At 35.9% G+C, this 24,830-nt stretch overlaps 1 protein-coding gene across 2 annotated transcripts in view; it reads left to right on the forward strand.

The window, feature by feature from the left end:
* Window positions 1-6,354: 6,354 nt before the first annotated feature.
* The window catches only part of LOC131146006 (tripeptidyl-peptidase 2), an 84,923-nt gene continuing 66,447 nt past the window's right edge, over window positions 6,355-24,830 (forward strand). For both annotated transcript variants that reach the window (XM_058095250.1, XM_058095253.1), the window contains exons 1-9: window positions 6,355-6,721; window positions 7,139-7,217; window positions 7,319-7,392; window positions 10,799-10,908; window positions 11,030-11,110; window positions 11,623-11,709; window positions 11,786-11,928; window positions 16,053-16,206; window positions 16,305-16,427. In XM_058095250.1, the coding sequence (XP_057951233.1) occupies window positions 6,370-6,721; window positions 7,139-7,217; window positions 7,319-7,392; window positions 10,799-10,908; window positions 11,030-11,110; window positions 11,623-11,709; window positions 11,786-11,928; window positions 16,053-16,206; window positions 16,305-16,427 (1,203 nt within the window). In that variant the 5' untranslated portion in view covers window positions 6,355-6,369. The remainder of the gene's footprint in view (window positions 6,722-7,138; window positions 7,218-7,318; window positions 7,393-10,798; window positions 10,909-11,029; window positions 11,111-11,622; window positions 11,710-11,785; window positions 11,929-16,052; window positions 16,207-16,304; window positions 16,428-24,830) is intronic.

Genomic DNA, 24,830 nt, shown 5'->3' on the forward strand with positions numbered 1-24,830 from the left:
TCTTAGTAGTTCAACTCTCAAACAATTTTTCTATCAGTGTAGTACGCACGTGAGAGTGTTAATAATAATCTGTGTATTTCAGAGTATTCAATCAAACGTGTTCACACAGAGTATCAAACAAGCCTTAATAATATCAACCAATAGAATGTGTCAATCTCGTGAATATATATATATATATATATGCTTGGACTGCAAGATATAAGTAATCTTTGTGTTTCAACAAATGAAATAGATTTGAATGGATATTGCTACAAAGATTAATATAACATACACAAATATCTTTTCACAAGAATATCAATATGAATACTACAAGATATTTGAATATGTTTGAAAATAGTTTTGCAAGCCAAATACAAACTTCCTAAGTTATTGCAATGAGAATGCAACACTTGGAAGTTTAACAAGTCTTCTTAGGATAGGCTTATTAGAAAAGCCTCCTAAGAATACTTAGGTTATGCTCTCGTTACAAAAATCGATTCAAGGCACTTCAAACAATGAGAGCAAACCTTTTAGAATATACACTCAAAGCACTTACAAATGATTTTGAACTTTTAGAAGGAAGGCTAGAGTGTTTGTAAGGAGGTATGAGCACTAGGAATCAAAAGAGTGTATTTTTGCTCTAGAGAGAAAATTCTTAATCCTTTTTGCTAATCAATGATTAATCCACCAAATGAAAGAGTATATATAGACATACTAAAAATTTTGACCGTTGGGGACCTATTAGGGATTATTGAAAAAGTTTAATGACATTTAAATCAGTTTAACCCTGTTTAAAATTATTAACCGCAGTAAAAAATAGGAGCAACCCGAGAGGTCCGGTCGACTAGAAATGGTTCGGTCGACTAGGACTTAAATGGCTCGGTCGACCCGGGGACTTTTGAACTGAAAGGCTCGGTCGACCGGAGAGGGAGATTTCCCAAACTTCCGAGGTTCGGTCGATTGAGCCTTTTTGAACTACATGGTTCGGTCGATCAGACCGCTGGGAATTCTCCCGAGAACCTTTCGGTTGACCAGGTAGTTGGAGAACAAATGTTCTCGGTCGACCAGATGGTCAACTGTTGACCTAGGAGGGTTTCGGTCGACCAGAGCGTTTTGAACTAACCTTGCTGGTCGACTGAGTGGTCAAATTTTGACCCCAGGGAGTTTCGGTCAACCAGGGCCTTTTGAATTACCTTCGCTGGTTGACCGGGTGGTCAAACTTTGACCCAGGATGTCTCAGTCGACCAGGCCAAAATGAACTGGCTTGGCTGGTCGACCGAAAGTGCATCGTGTGTGCATTTCGGTCCCATATTGAAGCAAAAAAACCCTATTCAAGTGCCTAACAAATATATGTGAAAGTGTGAGTGTCCTAGGGGCACTTGGGGTCCAATTTGAAGACACTGAAAAAGTCCGGTGTCGATCGACCAAAGGAAAACCCTAAGGTCTTTCTATGGTTATTTTTGGTTTGTATTTGGTTTGAGCTTACAAAATAAATCATGCATGTGATGTGTGTGCTTATTACAAACCAAATACCCTAATTACTATTATAGACAAATTTCACTAAAAAATATTACAATTTAGAGCATAAGTTTGTCTTCAAGTTTTGAGCTTTCACGTGCCCTTGATGATATGCTAATATGAATCTGCACATGAATTAGAAATTTATTAAATACAAGAGTATTTGTCATTATCAAAACCAGGGCGTGACCTATAAAGTCAACATTAAGCATGTAAGGCCCATTGGTGCAAAAGAGAAAACTCCAAGAATGATAAAATTGAAATCTGTAAACACTCCAAAAGAGGTTATAGAGGTGGATAATCTATTTGATATTCACAAACACGTTTCTCTTATGAAAGTGAAATCCCTATTATGAAACCTCTTGAAGAGGAACCTCCTAAAGAGGAATCTCGCGAACAGAAAACTCCTGAAGAGACATCCCTTAAAATGGGGCAGGTTTCTAAAAATAATAATGAGATTTCAATTCATTACTTAGGATAAATGTGGGATAGAAATAAAATTGTTGTCAACAACATATTTTCATATGTAGTAGCTACTGACATTACTAAAAGCAATAAGGATTTTGAACCTAAATTTGATAATGAATGTTAATTTAAAAGTGATTGACCAAAGTGGAAAGATGCTATCACATAAGAGTTAAACTCTTTATCAAAAATAGAAGTTTTTGGGGCTATAGTCCATACACCAGAAGATGTCCAACTCGTTGGATACAAATGGGTACTTGTGTGCAAACGGAATGAAAATAATGAAATTACTTGATATAAAGCAAGACTTGTGGCACAAGGTTTCTTGTAGAAACTCGAAATTGATTATAAGAAGACATATTCTCCCATAATAAAAGAAATCAATTTCAGATTCTTAATTGGGCTCGCAGTCACTGAATGAATAAGCATACGTCTTATGGACGTAGTAACATCATACTTATATGGATTGTTGGATTATGAAATTTATATGAAAATCCCCGAAAGATTTAAATTGCCAGAAGTAAAACCCATAAATTTATATTCAATTAAACTCCAACGTTCTTTATATGGATTAAAGCAATTTGGATGCATGTGATACAATCGATTAAGTGAGTAGTGAAAGAAGGATTCATAAATGATCAAATTTGTCAATGCGTTTTTATTAAAAGATGATAATTCAAATTTTTTATAATTGTTGTTTATGTTGATGATTTGAATTTAGTTGAGACTCATAAAGAGCTCACTAAAGCTGCTAATTATTTAATGGCAAAATTTGAGATGAAAACTTTATGAAAGGCAAGATATTGTCTTGGCCTACAGATTGAATATGTAAATGACGAAATTCTTGTTCATCAATCTAAATATACCAAAAAGATATTAAGACAATTCTACAATGACAAAGTTCATCCTTTGAGATCTTCAATGATGGTGCAATCACTTGATGTTAAGAAGGATCCATTTTGACCTCATGACGAGGGGAAGAAATTACTTGGTCATAAAATACCATATTTAAGTACTATCAACTCTTTGATGTATCTAACCAATTGTACAAAACCTGACATTGTATTTCCTATAAATCTACTAGCAAGATATAACTTTGCTTCTACTTGATAGTACTGGAATGGAATTAAACACATTCTACACTATTTGAGAGCTACGCCTGATTTAAGTCTATTCTTCACATTTGATTTCGAGTGTCAATTAGTAAGATATGCAGATGCTGGATATATATTTGATCTTAATTGTAATGACCCGAAGAATAATGGTATTTAAATAATAATTAAGAGAGTGGAAAAATGGAAACAGAAAAAGAAAAGGGGACAGCAGGTTTCGCGTTCGTCGACGACGTTGTATATTGGGCTCGTCAATGAAGGTGCACTTCGTTAACGAGAAGATACCGAGAGGGGATTTTAGGTAACTCTGAATTTTGTTGACGAAGGGGAGAGTTTGTCGACAAATTTCCTTTTGACCTCGTCGACGAGGTGACGTGGCTCGTCGACGAAGCCCCTAGTATAATAGCCTAAAACTCAATTTTTACACAAAAAAATCGGCAGAAACGCTCTCTCTCTCTCTTCTCCCTACAGTTTCTCTCTCCTCTCTCCTCGATTTTGGCTTCGTCCTTCACCGAATCGACGATCTGAGGCCACCACGACGCTCTTGGGGAAGTTCTCTCCAAGTCAGCAGGAGCGGATCATCGGTGGAACAGAGTTGAAATTCATCCCTGATTTAAGGTAAGACTTTTTATGTCAAATTTGGTCTTACCATAGTTATAGGAAATGTTATTTACATCAAAATACCGAAGTTCAATTATGGGAATTGTTGGATTCAGGGTGTTGAACGGGGAACCCTGCGAGTGCAGGACGACCGTATTTAGGGGGGTTTCTTTTTGGTATTAGGTGAAGGAATAAACTAAAGTAATTATTTTTCATATAAATTATTATTATTTATCAGAAAATTAATTTTCAGGAAAGCATGTATTATATTTGAGTATTGTTGAAAAAATGCATATTTGGAAAAATACTGCTATTATATAGGAAATATGATTTTAGAATAAAATATATGATTTTACCTAGCATTATTTGGCATGAATATGGTTTTACATGATAAGTATTATATTATGACAAATTTTATAAGTAAAACATGTTTTCAGGAATTATGAAATAATATAGTACATTATGATTTTGAAATACATGATAATTGATCTATTTATTCATAATGATATGTATGAGATATTCGGCGCAAGACCGTGATTGATAGCCGACATAAGGCCATGTTTTTCGTATGATTTCGGAGCAATACCGTATTTTATGAAATGTTCGGCGCAAGGCCGTATCTATGACTTTTAGTGTAGAGTTGATGTGACTTTCAGTGTAGAGTTGTAGACGTCCACCTGGTAGTTCGGACTAGGGTGTAGCGGACCCATCATACTTACAGACATTTTTGACTCGACAGTAGTTGACCAATCATTGCGGGGTCTCGCCTTCAGGCTGCACAACTCGTCATGGGGGATAATACATGACAACAACTAGTTATACATCCTGGGTGAATTTTCAGTATTATTAGTTATATCAGACATTTTATGAACTGTATGATTTATTAGAAAATACGAAAGTATATGAATATTCAGTATGATATGATGAATGTTTTCAGGTATACGAAATGTATTAAATATGCATAATTGTATCAAATATTCATGTTGCCACACGGTTATATTTAGTTTATTTTCCCTTATTGAGAAGTGTCTCACCCCGAACTTAAATAATTTTTAGGAAACCCAGAAAGACTGGCGGATCGAGGCCGCCGTTGAGATAGTGTGGTACTACCCTATTAGGAGGGTAAGTTTGATTTAGGATTAGGAAATTTTTCTATGGGATCTTAGAGATATTTTTGTATTTTTGGGAGATTGTATATGAACACCGTGTTTTTGGATTATAGTTGACTCTGATATTATATATTTTGTGGTTATGAGAATAATGATTTATATTTACTGCTGCCTAAGTTCTGCTGTGTATGATAGATGTTCCCGTTACCCAAGGATTTAGGTTGACTTTATTATTAAATATGTTTTATATTATGATAAATTAAGCAGGTTGTTACACTCACAATGCTAAATCTCAAATTGGATATGTATTTCTTTATGAAAAGACTACTATATTTTGAAAATTAGTAAAGTAGATGACTACAACAACATCCTCCAATCATTCTGAAATACCAACTATCCATGAAGTTAGTAGCAGAATGCGTGTGAATCAGATTAATGAGTTTTCATATCCAAACAAATTGTAGTCTTTAATCAATCAAAGATATTCCAACAGTTTTATATGAAAACAATACTGCATATATATGTCAACTAAGAGGGGGATATATAAAGGGTGATCGAATAAAGTATATCTCTTCAAAGTTATTCTATACACATAAACTTTAGAAGAATGATTATATAAATGTTCAACAGATCCGATCAGGTGATAATCTACCAGATTTGTTCACCATAATTTTGCCTATTACAACATTTAAGAAATTGGTTTATCTCATCAGAATAAGTCATCTTAAAGATTTTAGTAAAATAAGTTAATATATGAGTGACATCTAAGGGAAAATGTTATAAAAAATATGAATGTCGTCACCCCATCTTCCACCCCTTCATTTTTCACCAAAATAAATGTTTAACTATCCTTATTGCCCTATATAAGGGCACCCTCCCCTTCTCATTTGGAACACACATATTTGCATGCTTGTATACACCTTTGCACGTTTGTATATGCATTTACATGCTTGAAATAAGTAGACATATAGAAAGAAGAGAAGACATAAAAAGAAGAGAGATAGTGAAAGTGGACTCGTTCAATTACATTTGCATGTTTGTATAAGACTGATTTCGATATCTTGTATGAGATCGATTCCAAATTATCTTATAATTTCACCCCAAATTGTGAAGTTTTGGATCTAATTCGCCCGTAAAATAGGTATATCCGAACCACATAAAATTTATGTCTCATATTTATTTATTTATTTATTTATTTTATATCTTTTATAACAAAAAAGATATTGTAGAATGACAAATTAATAGTTTTGGGCGTCTCTCATGGATCCAAACCGAAAGGGATTTTGAATCGTGATTGGAGTACCTCACAACTATTTATTTGGCGAGGCAAAATGCCCTAACAAATACAAAACCAAAAGAGCAGGCCAGCTGGCCAGTTGCTATAATCCAAAGAGTTACAGGGCAATAGATTCCATATAGGGACAAATTCAGTCATTTGCCACTCCAACCAATCAAACAAGCTAAGTCCAATTCGCCGACGGCGAACCGAAAACCACTGCAATCAACAACTCTCGCTTGGAATTCCGGCGGGTGGCGGCGATAGCCCCCTGTCGAAATTACCAAAAACACCCTTGCAAAACTCCAAAATGTCAAACCCATTATTTAACTGCCCCTGCTTGGCCAAGTCACCGACCCCACCAGCAATATCGTCGTCGTTGTCTCCTCCATTTCTCTCCTTTAGAATCAACAAAAAGCTCAGCAGCTGCTGGAGCAGAGAGAGAGCGAGGAGACGTAGGGTTAGGGTTAGGGCAATGCCTTGCTCCTCTTTCGTTGCTACTGGCACTGCGTCTGGTGGAGACAATGGAGCTCTTATGAATTTCAAGCTGAACGAGTCCACCTTCTTAGCCTCTCTGATGCCGAAGAAGGAGATTGGGGCTGATCGGTTCATCGAGAATCATCCGCACTACGATGGTCGCGGCGTCGTGATCGCTATCTTTGGTATGTGACTGATCGATTTGGCCTCTTTTCGTTGTCCGAAAATAGTTTCATATCAACTGAGCTGGTTGCGATCAGTTCACTTCTTTTGTTTCTCGACTTCTCGGGTTTGTGTCATTTGTTTTATTTTCTCGGTGGTCAAAAGGAAGTATACGTGCTACTGTATTTTTGAGATTTAGCTTCTTGTTTTGTGCTCAAATGAGTGTGGCACTGTGGCTTCTGGGTTTTATATGATTTGTTTAATTTTAGTTCATCTTCTCTGTGGCTAATTCGAAGCACTGAACGTTACTGCACTCTAGCTTCATTTAATTTCATATTCCTTATTTTTTTTGTTATTTAAACGGAAATGTGCAGGCCTTATTTTGAACTTTATTTTCTTCATTTGGGCTCCTTAAAAGTGTTCCGTTTTATTGGGTGTAGATTCTGGTATAGACCCTGCTGCTGCTGGATTACAGGTTACCTCAGACGGGAAGCCGAAAGTTTTAGATGTCATTGATTGGTACCTATTACATTCTATGAGCTCAGAAAGTGTAGAAAAAATAATCGTATTTAATATTCATAATCCGTTTGTTGAAATGAGGCTATCATTTTATGTTCCAGCACTGGGAGTGGAGACATTGATATCTCAAAAGTGGTGAAGGCTGATGCAGATGGTTGTATTCGTGGTGCTTCAGGTTGGTGACTTGAAATAGTGACCAGCTATAGCTTTAAACTGGATTGTTGAATACATGGTTTTAGCTAGCAGTAGCGGGTAGGATAACATAACAGTAACAAGTATAGCGGGTAGCAGGGGTAGCAAATGTTACATAACATGAAGAGGGTCTAGCAGCTTCCATTTTTTTTTTTTCCTGGCTTCCTCTTTATAGGTCTAAATCATGGGCAAGATGTAAATTATGGATCTTAATTGCTTTTCTAAAAACTAATGGATGATCAAGACTGATTTAGTTGCATATATGAAGTACCCTAATTTTAATTTTGTTAGAGGCATGAACATGGGTGGGAAAATAATATATGAGATATACAAATTCTCATATATTTTAATTGTCATCGTACGGGGAGTTTAATTCTTGGCTGCTAAATGTAATCAAGGCACTCTCTGCTTCTCCTTTAATTTTTAATTCTGTTTGAAGATGCACTGATTGCATCTTTTTGCTTAAATCATGGCAGAAATTATAGAAGGTTTCCTGTACTTCATACCATGCTGCCAATTTATTTTTTTCCACATATCTCATTTAACGTGCGATTCTTTTAACTAGTTTTCAATATGTTGAAGGAGAAATGCTGTATTCTTTAATAATGTATGTGCAAATGTGGCCCAAACATGCTTACTTTGAGGTCCCAGTCAGTATGAAACTAATCTTGGCTGCTAATTGATCCTTTCTTTTGTCCTTTTTTATGCCCTCACACACAAACGTGTGCACGCACACAAGTAAATTTGTTAGTTGTGTTGCATGCAATTGCGAGCAAATGATATTGAGTAAATAAATTTGATTTCTATATTATTCAATTTTATACATATGGATATATATTTATTTGTATATCAAGTAGTAAGAGGTGAAAGTCATATTAAATAATTTCAAGTTGATTTATATGTTTTTTGTTGAAGAAACTGCTAACATGTTATCATGATAAGCTTATTAAAAAGCCCTCTGGTATCAACGTCAAAAATTATGAAAATGGAAACTAGAAACAAAAATTAAAATACAGAAACAAAAGCTAAAAACCAAAACCAGAAAACAAAAGAAAAAATTAAAAACTTGATTAAAATAATAAAATAAAGAATACAAATTTAAAAGTATTATGATAAGCATAGAAATTATTATATTTCAAAACTACTTTTAGTGGTACTAGAATAATCTTAATTGTACATTTGTACATGACAATAGAAAAATACAATATATATATATATATATATATATTCAAATTTCTTAAAATTTTATGAATATTTTGGTTTTAAATATATTTTTAATTCACAGTCATTTAATTATAATTTAATTAAAATTATGTCTAAAATGAATGATTTAATCTACAAAAGTTATTTTGGATATTAATACATGTGATAATTTCTTATCTTACTGTTATTAAGCACATGATAAGAAAACATAAGCATATGATGTTCAATGTGATCAATGGGCAGCAAAGCAAGTAATAGTGGGCAGGCATGAAGAGCTTGAGCCCATAGGTGCTTTGGAAGAGCATCTTATTATTTTTTGGAGAGAAAGATTAGATAAGGAGAAGCATATAACAGCGGGCATTGTCGTCGGAAGACTTCAAGTTACAATTTCCCATTGAAAACTTCAAAGGGACATAACTCTGGCTATTCATTGTTTGTTGGAACTTAAAATTTTATTTATTTATTTATTTTATAGAAGAAGATATTTCATTAAAGAATAAAAAATGTACAAAAGGGTGAATAAGGAATCCTGTAAGAAGGTAAAGAACAAAAAGGAAAGATTACACTTAGAATAACGCAGCCGAAAATTCTGCTGAAAATCCGCAAAGCACATCCCCATAAAACAATCTACTGCAAATTCCCATAGGAAGTCATATATTGATGCTGTCCCAGAGTGTATCTTCTTCCCCGTAAAAAAAGTGAGCATTCCTTTTGAACCACATACCCCGGAAAACAGCAAATAACTCACACTTTCTCAAGGCTGACCCATCTTTACTCTTACCAAATCCTGTAAAAGAAATAGCCAGTAGATCCTGCACTGAGTCTGGCAATCCTAGTTTTCTCCATAATTACCAAATGAGAGGCAGATTCAGAACTATCAAGCAAAGACTGCACACTTCTGGAGATAAAACTTTATAAGCCCTCTTATTCTGCAACAGATGGTGTTAAAACACAATCAACCAATTAAAAGCCTTAATTTTAGTGGAAACTTTAGCCTTCAAAATACGGTGATGAATTGGAAAGGTCATCTGACAAATCAAATACTAAAAAGAAATATTTATGGGAATAATCCCCTGAGGAATCTAGAACCCCTATATGCACCTCCTTCCTAGTGGATGTTCTCAAATTTTATTATATGTGGGGCTTTGATTTTTGATAAACCTGTGCACTCAGGGCCTGCTTGGTATCATTTCTATTTTCTGTTTCTCCATAGTGAAGAAACAAATTATAAAAATGTGTTTCCGGTTTTCAGCTGTTTGCCAAAAAATTTAATATCTGGAAATAGTTTTTTTAATTAAATTATTCATTTTACACACTTTTAAATTAAAAGCAAAATGAAATCACATGAATTTAAATACAATTAAAAGAAAAACATACATAAATTTAAAAAAATAATAATAAAGGCAATTACAAAATACGTTTACTATTTTTCAATTGTCATGTCCAATAATATTTTTATTGTAGAGTAAAATTTGAAAATAGAACAATTAAGTAAAATAATTAGAATAAATTTATTTTTATTGTAGTAGTTTTTTTAATATGTATTATTTGTAATTTTATTATTTTAATCATATTTTTATAATATTATTTGATTTAAAGATGAAAATGAGTATTCTTTAATTAAAATTTTAATTTGTATTAGTTTTGTAAATGTTAACTAAACAAATTGCTGGTTTCTAGTTTTTAGTTTCTGTTTCCGATTTTCGGTTTTCGTTTCTAGTTTCCATTTCTCTAGTTTTTGACAATGATACCAAATGGCCCCTAACATACATGTGTTTGTTCCTTTAATTTTAGAGACCCAAACGATTGGATGTGGTTCTACCTGTTATGAAGCTTTGCATAAGCACTCTGACAAAACAATAATAGTGCTTTAGGAAGGTCCATTATCCTAGATCACATAGGGTTATTTTTGAATAACCAAAAATTTAAATTTGGGGTATTTTAGTGATGAAAAAAAAATAGTACTCGAGGTTAGACGGTTTGTGTAAGACTATATGAGGATATTTTAGGGTAAACAATTTATAAAGCATGGGTATTTGATGAAACAGAATGTTTTGCACAGTTAAGACCTTTGTATTTTTATATATACATATATAGTGTGTGTGTGTGTGTGTATAGCGCGCGTATGTGTGTATTATTTGTTACTGCTAAATGTTATTTGGTTCTAATAAAAGATATTAATATAGGTGCAACTCTGGTTGTAAATTCTTCATGGAAGAACCCTTCTGGCAAATGGCATGTGGGTTATAAATTGGTGTATGAGCTTTTTACCGAGACTTTGACTTCTCGTTTGAAGGTAACCCTGTAACAATAATCATATGATTTGATGATTGGACTGCATTTCCTTTGGATCCTCATTAGTAATTGTCCTTAGATGAGTTCTCCATTTAATTTTCATCTTATGTGATACTGAACAGGAGGAAAGGAAGAAAAAATGGGATGAAAGAAACCAGGGAGCGATTGCTAAAGCTGTAAAGGATCTCGACGAATTTGACCAGGTTGTGAATGGTGAATGATGCCTTGATAGCATGTGTTTTGACCTTTCAAGCATAAATATTTGTTCATGCTAATGTTTACTTTTAATACGTTAGAAGCATTTTTTTGTTTTGTAAACTAGAACTTTGACTTTATATTTCATAAGAGCAATGATTTAAGTGAATCTTCCTATAAAATAATATATATTCACCCTCCTTTTTTTTAGCATCGTATTTTGTGATGTTTTGTCCATATATAACTGTTTCCATCTTTACATTGTGCCTCAAAATGCATTCAAGCTGGTTGGTGCACTATTTTCTAGCCAATTCAGACAATAGGAAGAGACCATAAATTTGAGTGACCCCGGTTGCTTTTATTTTGTTAATCACTTTGAAACAACATAGTATTGTTGGTGTTGCTGGTTTTCTGTTAGCTGATAATAGTTTGTAGTATGTGTGCGCATACGGTTTTATTCTGGTTGCATGTCACTTATTTTCTGTTAATATATAATTTGTTCTAATTTGTTTGTTTCCAGAAACACACTGAAGTGGAGGATAAAAATTTGAAAAGGGCTCGTGAAGACCTTCAAAACAGAATCGATTTTTTGCAGAAGCAAGCAGATGTGAGTGCAGAGAACTTATACTTTTCTCCAAAATTTCTATTGTTTCCTTGGGTGTGATCCTGTCTCTGTGTTTTAGGGCTACGATGACAAGGGGCCTGTTATAGATGCTGTGGTGTGGCATGATGGAGAACTATGGAGGGTTGCTTTTGACATGCAGGGTCTTGAGTATGACCCAGAATGTGGGAAACTTGCTGACTTTTCACCCCTAACTAATTATAGGTATGCATGATTTTTGCCACCTGTTGGAGCTTTTCTTTCAAAGTTCTACTTCTGTATGATGAAGTTTAACGACTAAATTATGTTTCTGTGATGTGATTTTTGTGTTGATGCTGTGGCTATTTGGTGTGTATGGTCATTGGTTGGAATGGCTGCTAGTAATTAGGTATGACTTCTGGATATATTTTTTCTGATTTGTCGGCAAATCTTTTAGTGTCAGGGTGTTAGTGACCCATTAGATTGAAAGCAAAGATGATTAAAGTGCATATAAATTAATTCCATAAACAGTGTCTTAATTTTAATAAATTTGAAATTAAAGCAACCTTTTTGTAAAATAGTTTATCTTGTCCTTTTGAAGGAGAAAATGTAATACGAGCAAGAAATTCATTTCAAAATACCAACCTACTGGTATGCTATTTAATTACTCCTTTGCCCAATAAGGATCAAGCTATTGGGGCTTGGGATTTTTGGCCCATTAATTTGGTGATGAGTCTCCAAACAATTTTGACAAAAAGTTGTAGCAAATAGATTGGCTGATGTGTTGGCTCTATTTCACAAACTTAGAATATCTTTTAGTTTTATTTGAGCTGTTAGATTTCAGATGCAGCTGTGGAAGATGCTAATAGAAGAGGGAGTAAAGGTACTGTTTTGAAATAAGAATTTTGAGGAGGCATATTGATATAGCATGGACGAGGGAATGCAGGAGAGAGAGGACAAACAGGAGGAGAAAGAAGAAGAGTGATGGGGGAAAAATCACACATTAACTTCCAAAATTTAAAATTCACCGTCGGGATTAATGTAGCATGGAGGAGGGAAGGTAGGAAAGGGTGAAGTGCAAGAAGAAGAAGATAAATGGGGGGGGGGGGGATCACACGTTAACTTCCAAAATTTTAAGCCTTTTAGGAGTTTTTGAGATGCGAGGTCTAGGGAGTGGGTGGTTTTTCCTTCTTTTGGGGCCTCAAGGGGTCAATTAGTGGCCTGGGACATTAGAGTGTTAAAGGACTATATACTTGGTTCTTTTCCCCTGTTTGTTTTGTTAGATATTAAAGGAGTTATGGTGTGATGGTTTACTTTTGTGTATGGCTCTATTATTTATTCTCAGTGGAGTAATTTTTATGAAGAGTTGGTTAGCTTGTTTGGCCTTTGTAACCGTGGTGGGTGGTGGGGGTGATATTAATGTTGTTCGTAGTATAAGGAGAGGTCAAGGGTAGGGTGAATAGTGGGATGCAAAGATTCGATAATTTTATTTGTGATTGTGGCCTTAGAGATGTTCCTTTAAATAATGGAAGTTTTACTTGGGTGGACTTGGGGAATAGAGCTTGCTCTCGCGTTCAGAGATTCCTCTTTACAATGTTTGGGAAGAATTGTTTCCGAACATTGTGCAAGAGGTGCTAGTAAGACCTAACTCTGATAATAGCCCTACTCTCCTAGATTGTATTGCCATTCAATGGGGACCCTTTCTCTTTTGATTTGAGAAAATGTGATTGGCTCATTCATGTTTTCAAGAAAGAATTCGGAATGGTGGAAGGAGTTCTAAGTTCACGGTTAGGCAGGTTTTAGGTTGATGAGGAAGTTGAATTTTGTTAAGGATAGGCTTAAGGTGTGGAACAAAGACGTGTTTGGGGATATTGGGGATCAGAAGGATAACATTTTGGATACTTTGATTAGAAGAGTGTGGTTTATTGGGAGAGGAAGAGAGGAAAAGGAGGGCTCATCTTGGTAATGAGTTGGTATTGCTTTTTTTTAAAGAATAAAGAATTTTGCTTAAGAAATCTAGGATTCGTTGGGTTAAGGATGGGGACTGTAGTACTAGATTGTCCCATAGGACTGCTAATTTGAGGAGAAGGAAGTGTTTGATTAAAGAATTGGAATTTTATTTGAGTATGATGGTGAGGGATCAGTTGCATATTGAGGAAGGGATTACTGATTTTTTTTGAATCCCTTTACTTTGAGGATTGTGAGAATAGGTTGGTGGTGGAGGGGCTTGATTGTAAACCCATTAGGGAGAAGTCGGCTAAGTAGCTTGTGGCTATTTGAAATGGAAGACATAAGGAAGGTAGTGATGGAGATGGATAGGGATAAAGCTTCAGTTCTGGGTGGTTTTACTTTGGCTTTTTTCGAGGATAGTTGGGATGTTTTGAAGGATGATGTAGTGAGTTTTTCAGGGAATTTAATAATAATGGTGTAGTGTGTAAGAGCATTAATCCTCTTTTATTGCCTTAATTCCAAAACAAGAGAGGTTGAGGAAGATGAGAGATTTCAAACCGATTAGCATAGCCACTAATGTCTATAAGATTCTTACTGAAGTCTTGACAAGGAGACTTAGGGAGGTGTTGGGAGATACCGTTTCATTAGCCCAGTTTGCTTTCCTTTTTTTTGGAATTTAGATAAATGACAATTATACTAAAGCTATAAACAAAGCACAAAATAGAGAACAAGGAGTCCTCCCTGGATAACAAAAGGTACATAAAAACTATAGGCTACTAAAGGAACCATGAACAACAATACAAGTATTAATTATGAGAATGCTGCCCTCCAATCTCTTGTGTGGTTGGATAGTTAATAATCCCCCAAAAAAACCAAGAGAGTGCACCCAAAGAGTTCAAGCAAAGTCGTTCTATCCCAAATTAACTGTGAACAGGTTGAATGACCTTTAAAAATCCTAGCTTTCCTCTCAATCCACAAGGTCCAAAGGTTGGTGGAAACAGCCGCAAACTAGAGATCTCTTCTGTTTCTATTCTTTCCAAATCCCATAAGTTGACCAATAACAAGAATATGGTTCCAAGGAAAAAGGTTGGGCGACTAAGGTTTTAAAAGGTGGGATAGAAAGGATTAGAAGTGAATGGACTTGAGGGGTCACCCTCCCACGCTCTTCTGTCCCCATCAATGGTGGGAACATGATGGTCCAATGAAAAAAGAAGGCTAGTGAGCTCTTCGACCTCTCATTCATTAAGATTCCTAAAGAAATGGAAATCCTAAGAAGAAGGAAAACCACCCCACACCCTCCCCCCCTCCCAAAAAAAAGAACTGAAGGAGCTGATGGGAGCATTATGAAGTAAATAAAACTTGAATAATGAGTAAATTTCAACTCCAGTGAAGACTCCCCCACCCACGCATCCTCCCCAAAGCAAACTTTTTTGCTATTACCCAGTTTATACTAAATAAAAGGAAAGTAAAGACATGTTACTTGGACACGAATTTCCATTGACACATGTAAGAGGTAATGCCACCGCCTCTCGTCTATCACCCATTTTGTTTAATCCCATACTTGCTCTTAACCACCTTCTGCCAGTGGGAGTCAACTTCCAGAGGGAACCTCTGAAGCCATTTTTCTATAGGGGAGATGTTTTTGGATACCACATTCTCGAATGTCGATGCAAAACCCCCCTTAGACTTAGGTTTGTTAACCACATCCTAGCTAATTAATTGGTCTTTCCTACCCTCCGCAAAATTTGACTAAAGGAAATCATGCATCAACGTCTCTAGCAATGTGGCAACTTTAGAGGTAATACTAAATAGGGAGAGATAATTAATAGGAATGTTAGACAGTGAGGCATTAATTAAAGTGGCTCAACCCCCAAAGAGAGAAATAAGCCGTCCTCCAATCCACCAATCTCTTAGCCACCTTATTTGCCACATGCTCCCAGAATTTAAGCTGGGGAAGCATGCATCTTTACTGTGAAATCCATATTGCCATGTAAAATTGAAAATTGGATTGTCCTAAAATATGTTTTGGCTAATGCCTATGAGAAAACAGTTTATTTCCAAATTACCTGAATGTAGGCAGTCCTAATGTGGTTTTGAGGCTATCTGCCATTGGTTGGTCAAAAATTTCAAATTATTTCTAGTGGAAACCCATAATATTCTTTTTTTAGGAGGAGGAGGGTGCGCACATTGCAGTTATTTCCAAAAAAATTCTTATTTTAGGATTTGGGAGCTGACTTATATGTTTGAGTTGCTATTTTATTTCAATTGACCAATTAATTTTGTTGTAATTGTATTGCTAGTTGTATTGCGATCCTTGTCTTGTGTTTTATTTTGCTTATATTTAGAAACTTATGTTTAGATTGTCTGAGCTTTTTATAAACTTGTAGATATAACTGAATTGATTGACTAATTTTATACAGGATTGAACGAAAGTTTGGTGTGTTCAACAAATTAGATGCTGCTTGTACATTTGTTGTTAACGTATATGATGAAGGGAATGTATTAAGTATAGTAACAGATAGCTCCCCGCATGGCACTCATGTTGCTGGTATTGCTTCTGCTTTCCACCCAAAGGTAATATATAGTATTTTGAGATACTAAAAGAAAGTTAAATTATGTCTATGTTCTTATCACTTGAAAAAAATACCTTTTGAAATTAATTTTGTTTATAGGAGCCACTGTTGAACGGAATAGCCCCGGGAGCACAGATAATCTCCTGTAAAATTGGTGACTCTCGCCTAGGATCAATGGAAACAGGAACAGGCTTGACTCGAGCATTGATAGCTGTTGTGGAGGTTGGTCTTATTCTATTTGTTCAGCTAATATGTTCATCTAAGCAAAGTAAAATTAGAAATTCTTCCATTTTGATATCACATTTTTATGATATTATGTTTGCCCAGTTCCCCTTTAATTGCCACATACATGCAAATAAAAATGGAAATGTTATGTTGATTAGAAATTTCCTTATTTTTTTGGCACTTATCTCTCTCCTTCTTATGGGATAAAAAATGCAGGTGATGCATATAAATTATGGCTTCTAGTTGGGATAAGTAAATTAAAATAAAGGCACAGTTGGTTTTAAATCAAATAAAAAATTAATCTTGATTTGTTAGAGAAAAATTCCATGAACCCAGTAATTGGCTGCATATTTTCTTTGGTGCTATGCCATTTCTTCCATGGGGCATTGTTGCAGCTCATAAAGGTCATGGAGTAATTATACATAATTGTTGAACATCTAATCCATGCTCTTTATAGCCCTTTGGTTTCTATTAATGGTTATATTGGTTATATTACTCTTTTAGTATTATTAATGTGGTAGTGTTATGTTAATAAGTGAGAGCTAGTAAGGTTATTATGGTCATTAGAATGTATTTGATATGTATTATAAATAGAGTGAGAGACCTATTGGTGTGTTAAATCATTCGTTTAATAAAAAATCTCAACATGGTATGAGAGCAAGATCCAACCTATGCCCTACCACCACCAAACCATACTCAGTTGTTGCCAGAAAACACCCCCCGTCGTTGCCCTTCTTAGAACCACTACAACCCTTCAATATTTCACAAAACCAACCACATAAAAACAAAACCAAAACCCTCTGAACTATAACCCTGCAAAAATTCCATAGCTGGATACCTCCTCATGTGCTCCCCATGAGCTGGCAAGCCTGGCTGACTGCCGGAAGTCCCAGCCCCACGCGCCAGTTTGTCAGGGAGTTTTTAGCCACTTTTTTTGATTTTTTCCTCCAGCATGTTCTGATTCCTTCCTAGGGCATAATATCAAGTTGTTGGGCATATGTTTTTCTCCAAGATCCAAATTTTTCGACCATGCACTTGTGGTAATCTGTTAGTTGTTGTTTGGTGTTAGTAAAGGTCATTGGTGAGTCTCTTTGTGCATTGGCAGACTGGCAGTGTCCATAAGTTGATGTTGTGAGGCTGTGGCAGTGTTATATCAGTTTGTTGGTGACTTGTCTGTGATTGTTTTGATGGTTCACCTTGTTTGTGGTTGTCCCAGTTAGTTTGATAACTTTTTGAGTGTTCCTTTCATTTGACAGTGGTCTGGTTTGTGAGTGTTGGGATGAGTCTATGAATCCCAAAAACATGTTTCCTTCATCCTTGCCACTGATAACAACTAAAAAGTTGGATGGGAAGAATTATGTTAACTGGTCCAAGGTTGTTAAGGTTTATTGAATAGGATTAGATAATCTGACCTCTTGTTTCAATGTGGTCCTTCTGATGAGAAGAGAAAATAAGTATGGATTTAGGAAGATGCCTTGATTGTTTCCCTCTTGCGGAGCTTGATGGAACCCTAGATTACACAGATGTGCATGCATCTAGACACATGCAAGGAAATTTGGGATTATGCCAAATTTCTGTACTTTAGTAACATTACACATATGTATGATTTATCCCAGGAGTACTTTGGAGTATTTTGAAGAGATGAAACAGATTCATGAGGAGCTTAACTTCGTGCAACCTATAATTGTCAATGTTCGTGAGATGCAAAAGCAGAGGGAGCAAATGAAAGTTTCTTCTGGTTCTAACGGGTTTGCAACTCGAGTTTGAGGTAGTCCGATTCTAAATACTTAATAGTGGAGAGTTGGCATCATTTGCCGATATTTGTTCTTGTGGCTTACATGTTTCTTTTAGCATATATTCTTTTGCTCTTGCATCTAGCTCTGAGAGGACAACCTTTGCCATGCATGGTGATTTTATTTTTCAACCAAGCATCCATAGAAGTTATCAAGGTGGTTTGAGCGGTCATGGTGGAAGATATGGATGAGGTAGAGGCACTCCTTGCTAGTGTGCTCATTGTGGGTGAGGTGGTCACACTGAGTAGTGTTGGGATCTTCATGGTAAACTAGCACGTGTTGCCAAATGTAGCCACCACTAACTTCGCACCTTTGGGCCAAGTGGAGAGCAACTTACTATATCTATATTAGAGGAAGAATATTCCAAGTTCTAGTAGGATCAAGCGTCATAGCTAGCTTGCACCCCTTGCCCAAACAGGTAACCCCATAGCTTGCCCATAATCAGTACTTCTCCTCCTAGTCCTTGGGTATAGACTCTGCTGCCACTGATCATATCACATGTATACCTAATTTCTTCTCTACTTTCCAGTATACTGAAAAATTATCTTGTGTTATTCTTGGTGATGGATTCATCACTGCCGTTAAGGGAATCGGTACTGTAAATCCCACTTCCTCTATTTCTCTTCCTTTGGTTTTGTATATTCCCAAGTTTCCTTTCAATCTTATGTCATTTAGCAAGATTACCAAATCCATGAATTGTTTAGTGACATTCTTCCTTGATTTTGTGGTCATTTAGGATTTGAAGATGAGGAAGACGATTGGCGGAGGGCGTGAAGTTGGTGGACTTTATCACTTTGAGCTGCTATCTCCTTTTACCGCCTGCATTGCTACTGCCACACCTCTACAAATTCGTTGCTCCTGATTTGAGTTCTGTGTCAAGTCTTGATTGTGAATCTTGTCAGTTTCATCATTGTGCCCCTTTTGCTTCTCGAATCAATAAACGGGTAGCAAGCCCTTGATGTTTATGATGTTTGGGGTCCTAGTTGAGTTGTGTCCAAGTTGGGATTCCGATACTTTTTAACTTTTGTGGATGAATATTCAAGGATGACTTGGCCATATTTAGTAAAAAGATAGTTCTGAGTTATTTCATATATTTTGTGCCTTTTGTTCTGAAATAAAGACTCAATTTGGTTTGCCAGTTTGAATCATGGTTTTAAATCGCGGTAGCGGGTAGCGTAACGTAACGGTAACGGATGTAACAGGAAGCAGGAGTAGCAGATGTTACATAACGGGAAGTGGGTGTAACAGCCGTGAATTTTTTTGAAGCACGCACAACCTTGTGCATATTAGCGTACTTGGATGTTTTAAACTTTTAGCCATTCTTAGAAAGGGTTTTAGTGTATTTTGGACCTTTTAGTTTGAGTAACTAAGTTATTTGGTAAGGGCAACAAATTTACATTTATTTTAAACCATCATTGATAGAAAATTATGTGTGTGTGCATATTTATACTTCTCATTGTTCTTATGTGTGATAAATTCTTATGTGTGCTAAATGAATTAATAAAATAAAATACATTACACACTTCATTAATCTATTAGACACATAAGACATACGAATAATATAAATATAAAATAGCTAGAAAAGAAAGAAGGTTGAAGTTGAAAAATAAAGAACATAAATATCACATTACTAATATTATTAAAAAAAAAAAAATTCCTAACAAGTTAGTATTTTGAAATTGTTAATTAATGCATCTATTGTGAGTATTTAAAGAAATAGTGAATTTTGCATCATTGTTATCCTCATTATAATCTTTTCCCCCTCTTGCGACTTGGTATATTGAGAATGATATAAGAAAGAGAGAGAAAAAGTGAGAAGAAAAAGTAAAAATGAAATATTTTTTTGGTGTAACAGTCCTGTAGCGGTTACGTAATGGCCGTAGCGGCCTTTACGTAATGGTCGCAGTCCGTAACGGCCTCTACGGCTGTGATTTTTCTTCCCACCGATTTCGCGGTGTGTAACGGTATCGGTAACCCAAAAAACCTTTACGTAACAGCGTTACGTAATGGTCGCGGCCTTTATTTAAAACCATGGTTTGAATACTTTGGAGTGATAAGGCTAAAGAGTATTTCAGTACTCAATTCACTACTTATATGACTCAATTTGTTATTATTCATCAATCATCCTATGCCCACACTCAACAAAATGGGGATGCAGAGAGGAGAGATTGTCTATCCTTGAAATCACTTGCACCTTACTTTATCAAATGCATGTACCTAAATTGTTCTAGGGTGATGCTGTACTTGTTGCTTGCTGTCTTATTAACAAGTGTCATCTTTTGTTCTTAGTGGTGAAATTCATACTCCGTTCTCTTTCCTAATTCACTTCTATTCTCTTTGCCTCGTTGTATAATCGAGTTTGTGTCCTTTGTTCATTAGTTAACTCTCAGGGTGGATAAGTTGGATCCTTGTGCTATTGAATGTGCCTTCCTGGGCTGCTCATGCACTCAAAAGGAATATCATTATTATAGTCCTACTCTGCATGGCTTTTTTGTTTTTGCTGATGCTACCTTCTTCGAGTCAACATCTGTTGGAAAGTTTCAAAATTTATCCAGTCAACTCTCCTTGATTATAGGAGAAATTTCTGTAATTATGTAAATCTACTCTCCTTGATTATAGGAGAAATTTCTGTAAATATGTAAATAATCTTAGGAGATATTCTAGGATACATTCTTAGGAGATATTCTAGGAGATTTGTTAGCAATTGCCATTCCTTCCTTTTTTTCTATTCTTTCCTTTATTTTTCTTTCCTTTTAGATTATCCTTGTAGTCTATAAGACATTCAGATTATACCTAATTTTACAATAATAAGAAATACTATTTCAATTCTTCTCCACTTCTAGATGGTTTCAGAGCCTGGTTTTCTTTTCCTTTCGGTAGTTATAGCCTCTAAAACCTAGGCCTCACTGCCTTAACTCTGTTCAGCCTCCATTATGTCTGAAATTTCTGAAACTTCCACCATGGCCAGACCTGAACCTGTGGTCAACACCAAAACTGAAACCAAGGTAGCCCATACCAAACCCCATTCAGTCCAAATCACAAATATCTGTCTCAATGAAGCCAACTTCTTGAGATGGTCTCAGTCAGTTCAAATGTATATTCGCGGGAGAGGTAAGATTGGGTACTTTACTAGTGAAACCAAGGCCCCTGACAGAGCAGACCCATCACATACTATATAGGATGCTGAAAATTCCATGATTATGGCTCGACTTATGAATGCAATGGATGAATATATTAGTGCTAATTACATGTGCTATCCTACTGCAAAAGAACTCTGGGATAATGTTAGTCAGATGTATTCTGAACTTGGAAATTATTCCCAGATTTATGAATTGCAGAAAATGGCAAGACCCAACAAGGGGGAGATAGTGTGACTAAGTATTTCAATGTCCTTAAGGAATTGTGGCAGGACATTCAATGATTATTAATGGAAGAGCCCTGATGATTGCAACTACAACAAGAAGATGGTGGAAAATGCAAGAATTTTTAAATTCTTGGCTGGACTCAATGATGAGTTTGATGAGGTCAAGGGGAGGATTCTTGGTAGACAGCCTCTGCCTCCAATCGGAGAGGTATTTTCTGAAGTGAGACGTGAAGATTGTCACCGGAATGTTATGCTAAAGAAAAAGGGGGCTGATGGAACAGTTGAGAACTCGGCTTCGCGCTGCTAATCCTACTGTTTTGGCTGCTGCTAATGCCCCTGTACAGCGGTCATATCCCAATCAAAAATCTCGAGTATGGTGTGACTATTGTAATAAGCCACGCCATACCCTAGAAACCTGCTGGAAACTGCATGGAAAACCAGCAAATTGGAAGAGCAGCAAACCTAGACCTGGAAACAACCAAGTGATTCATTGAGCAAATGAAGCCCAGACCTATGTTGTAAGTTCAGAGCAGATGGATCAGCTTCTTCAACTGCTGAAATCCAGTACTTCTATTGGTTCCTTGGCCCAAACAGGTAATATGTCAAGTGCCTATTCTAGCTCTTTAGCCTTTGGACCATGGATTATTGATTTAGGTGCATCCGACCATATGACTAGTATATCTCAATTGTTTCAATCTTCTTATCCTTGTCCAGGTAATAAAAAGGTTAGGATTGCAGATGGGAGTCTTTCATCCATTGCAAGAGCAGGTTCAATTAGAATTTCCGGGAAAATAGAACTAAAATCTGTCCTTCATGTTCCTAAACTTACTTGCAATCTTCTATCTATTAGTAGATTATCCCGTGATTCTAACTGTTGTATCATATTCTTTGATTCTCACTATGAATTTCAGGACCAGAACTCGGGGGCGATGATTGGCAGTGCTAGGATGATCGATGGCCTTTATTTTGATGATATCCTATTTAGCAATAAACAAGCTTAGGGCTTGAGTGGCTGTACTAGTTCAATCCCTGTGCGTGATCAAATAATGCTTTGGCATCTTAGATTAGGGCATCATAGTTTTTCTTATGTAAAATATTTGTTGCCTAATCTGTTTAAAAATTTGAATTGTACTTCTCTTCATTGTGGCGTGTGTCATTTGTAAAAAAATCATCGAGTTCCTTATATTTCAAAAGGCTACCGTGCATCAAAACCTTTTTATTTGATTCATAGTGATGTTTGGGGTCCCTCTAAGATTACTACCTTATCTGGGAAAAATGGTTTGTGACTTTTATAGATGATCATACTTGGATTTGTTGGGTATATGTGATGAATGGAAAATCTGAAGTTGAGATATTATTCAAGAATTTTTATAGAATGATCGAAAACCAATTTCACACAAAAATAAGCATACTTTGTAAGGATAATGGTACAAAATATTTCAACCAAGTTTTGGGAAATTTTTTGAAAGAAAGAGGGATTCAACATCAATCCACTTGTCTTGACATCCCACAACGAAATGGCATCGCTAAAAGAAAAAATCGTCATTTACTTGAGGTTGCACGGGCTATATTGTTTTCAATGCATATTCCAAAATATTTGTGGGGCGATGCTATTCTAACTGCTTGTTACCTTATAATAGAATGCCTACTCGTGTGCTGCAGTATATCACTCCTTTGGCATGCCTAAAAAAATCCTTTCTTGATAATAGGAAAATTTCTGATCTGCCTCTAAAAGTATTTGGATGCACTGTTTTTGTTCATATTCCAGTTCATCTTAGATCTAAACTTGATCCTCGGGCTGAAAAATGTGTGTTTCTTGGATATGCTCCCAATAAGAGAGGGTATAAATGTTTGAGTCCAAAAACAAAAAAAATTCACATCAGTATGGATGTCGTTTTTGTTGAAAATTAGTCTTACTTTAACCAAACTTATCTTCAGGGGGAGAAAGAGAGTAGTGAAGATCAGTTTTGGAAAACTTCTATATCAATGCCTAATGTTTTCCTTGACATTGACATTCCTATACAAAACATTCAAGGAACTGAAATTTTAAGTAGTGAAAAAAATGGAAATCCCAATCTGCCTGTACAAAGCATAAGGGAATCACAAATAGGGGGATAATTGCTACAGAATAATCCCTCTTCTGAGCTTCGTGTTTATACTAGACTCAGGTATCGTTCTAATACTAAGGATCATCCCACAATTTCAGAGCAGAATTAGTCATCACCTCCAAAAACTAGTCATTTGGAAATCCCAGGTAATCCTTCTACTACACTTCCAGTTGATCAATCTACTGACCTTGATGTACCTATAGCCATTAAGAAAGGATTTAGAACCTGTACCACACACCCCATTGCCAAATATTTATTATACCATATACTCTCTCATAATCATAAGGCCTTTACATCCAATATTTCTCACCTATTTGTTCCAAGGGCCATTCAGGAAGCTATGGATCATCCGGATTGGAAGTTAGTAGTTCTTGAAGAGATGAATGCACTACGGAACAACGGTACTTGGGAAATTGTTGATTTGCCTAAGGAAAAGAAAACTGTAGGTTGCAAGTGGGTGCTTACAATTAAATGCAAGGCTGACGGCAATATAGAGGGATATAAGGCAAGACTCGTTGCAAAAGGGTTTACACAAACATACGGAATTGACTATCAAGAAACTTTTGCTCCAATGGTCAAGATACACTCAATCCGAGTGTTACTCTCCTTAGATGTACATTCTAACTGGTCCTTACACCAGTTGGATGTAAAGAATGCCTTTTTAAATGGAGATTTAGAGGATGAAGTGTTTATGGAATTACCACCAAGTTTTGAAGGTAATCTTGGCAGAGATAAGGTTTGTAAATTGAAAAAATCATTGTATGGGCTCAAGTAATCTCCGAGAGCTTGGTTTGAACGCTTTGGGAAGGCTGTAAAGGGTCATGGTTACAGCCAAGGTCAAGTTGATCACATCATGTTCTATAAGCGCTCAAGTGAAGGGAAGGTTGCTATTCTAATTGTCTATGTTGACGATATTATTTTGACAGGTAATGATAGCAAGGAAGTTGAGAAATTAAAACAGATGCTTGCTAATGAATTTGAGATTGAAGACTTGGGTGACTTGAAGTATTTTCTCGGTATGGAATTTGCAAGGTCAAGAAAAGGTATTTTTGTTTCACAAAGAAAATATGTGCTTGACTTGCTTATAGAAATAGGTTTACTAGGGTGTAAAGCAGCTGAGACACCTATAGAGCCT

This window comes from Malania oleifera, chromosome 13 (assembly GCF_029873635.1).
Source record: "Malania oleifera isolate guangnan ecotype guangnan chromosome 13, ASM2987363v1, whole genome shotgun sequence".
Taxonomy (NCBI): domain Eukaryota; kingdom Viridiplantae; phylum Streptophyta; class Magnoliopsida; order Santalales; family Ximeniaceae; genus Malania; species Malania oleifera.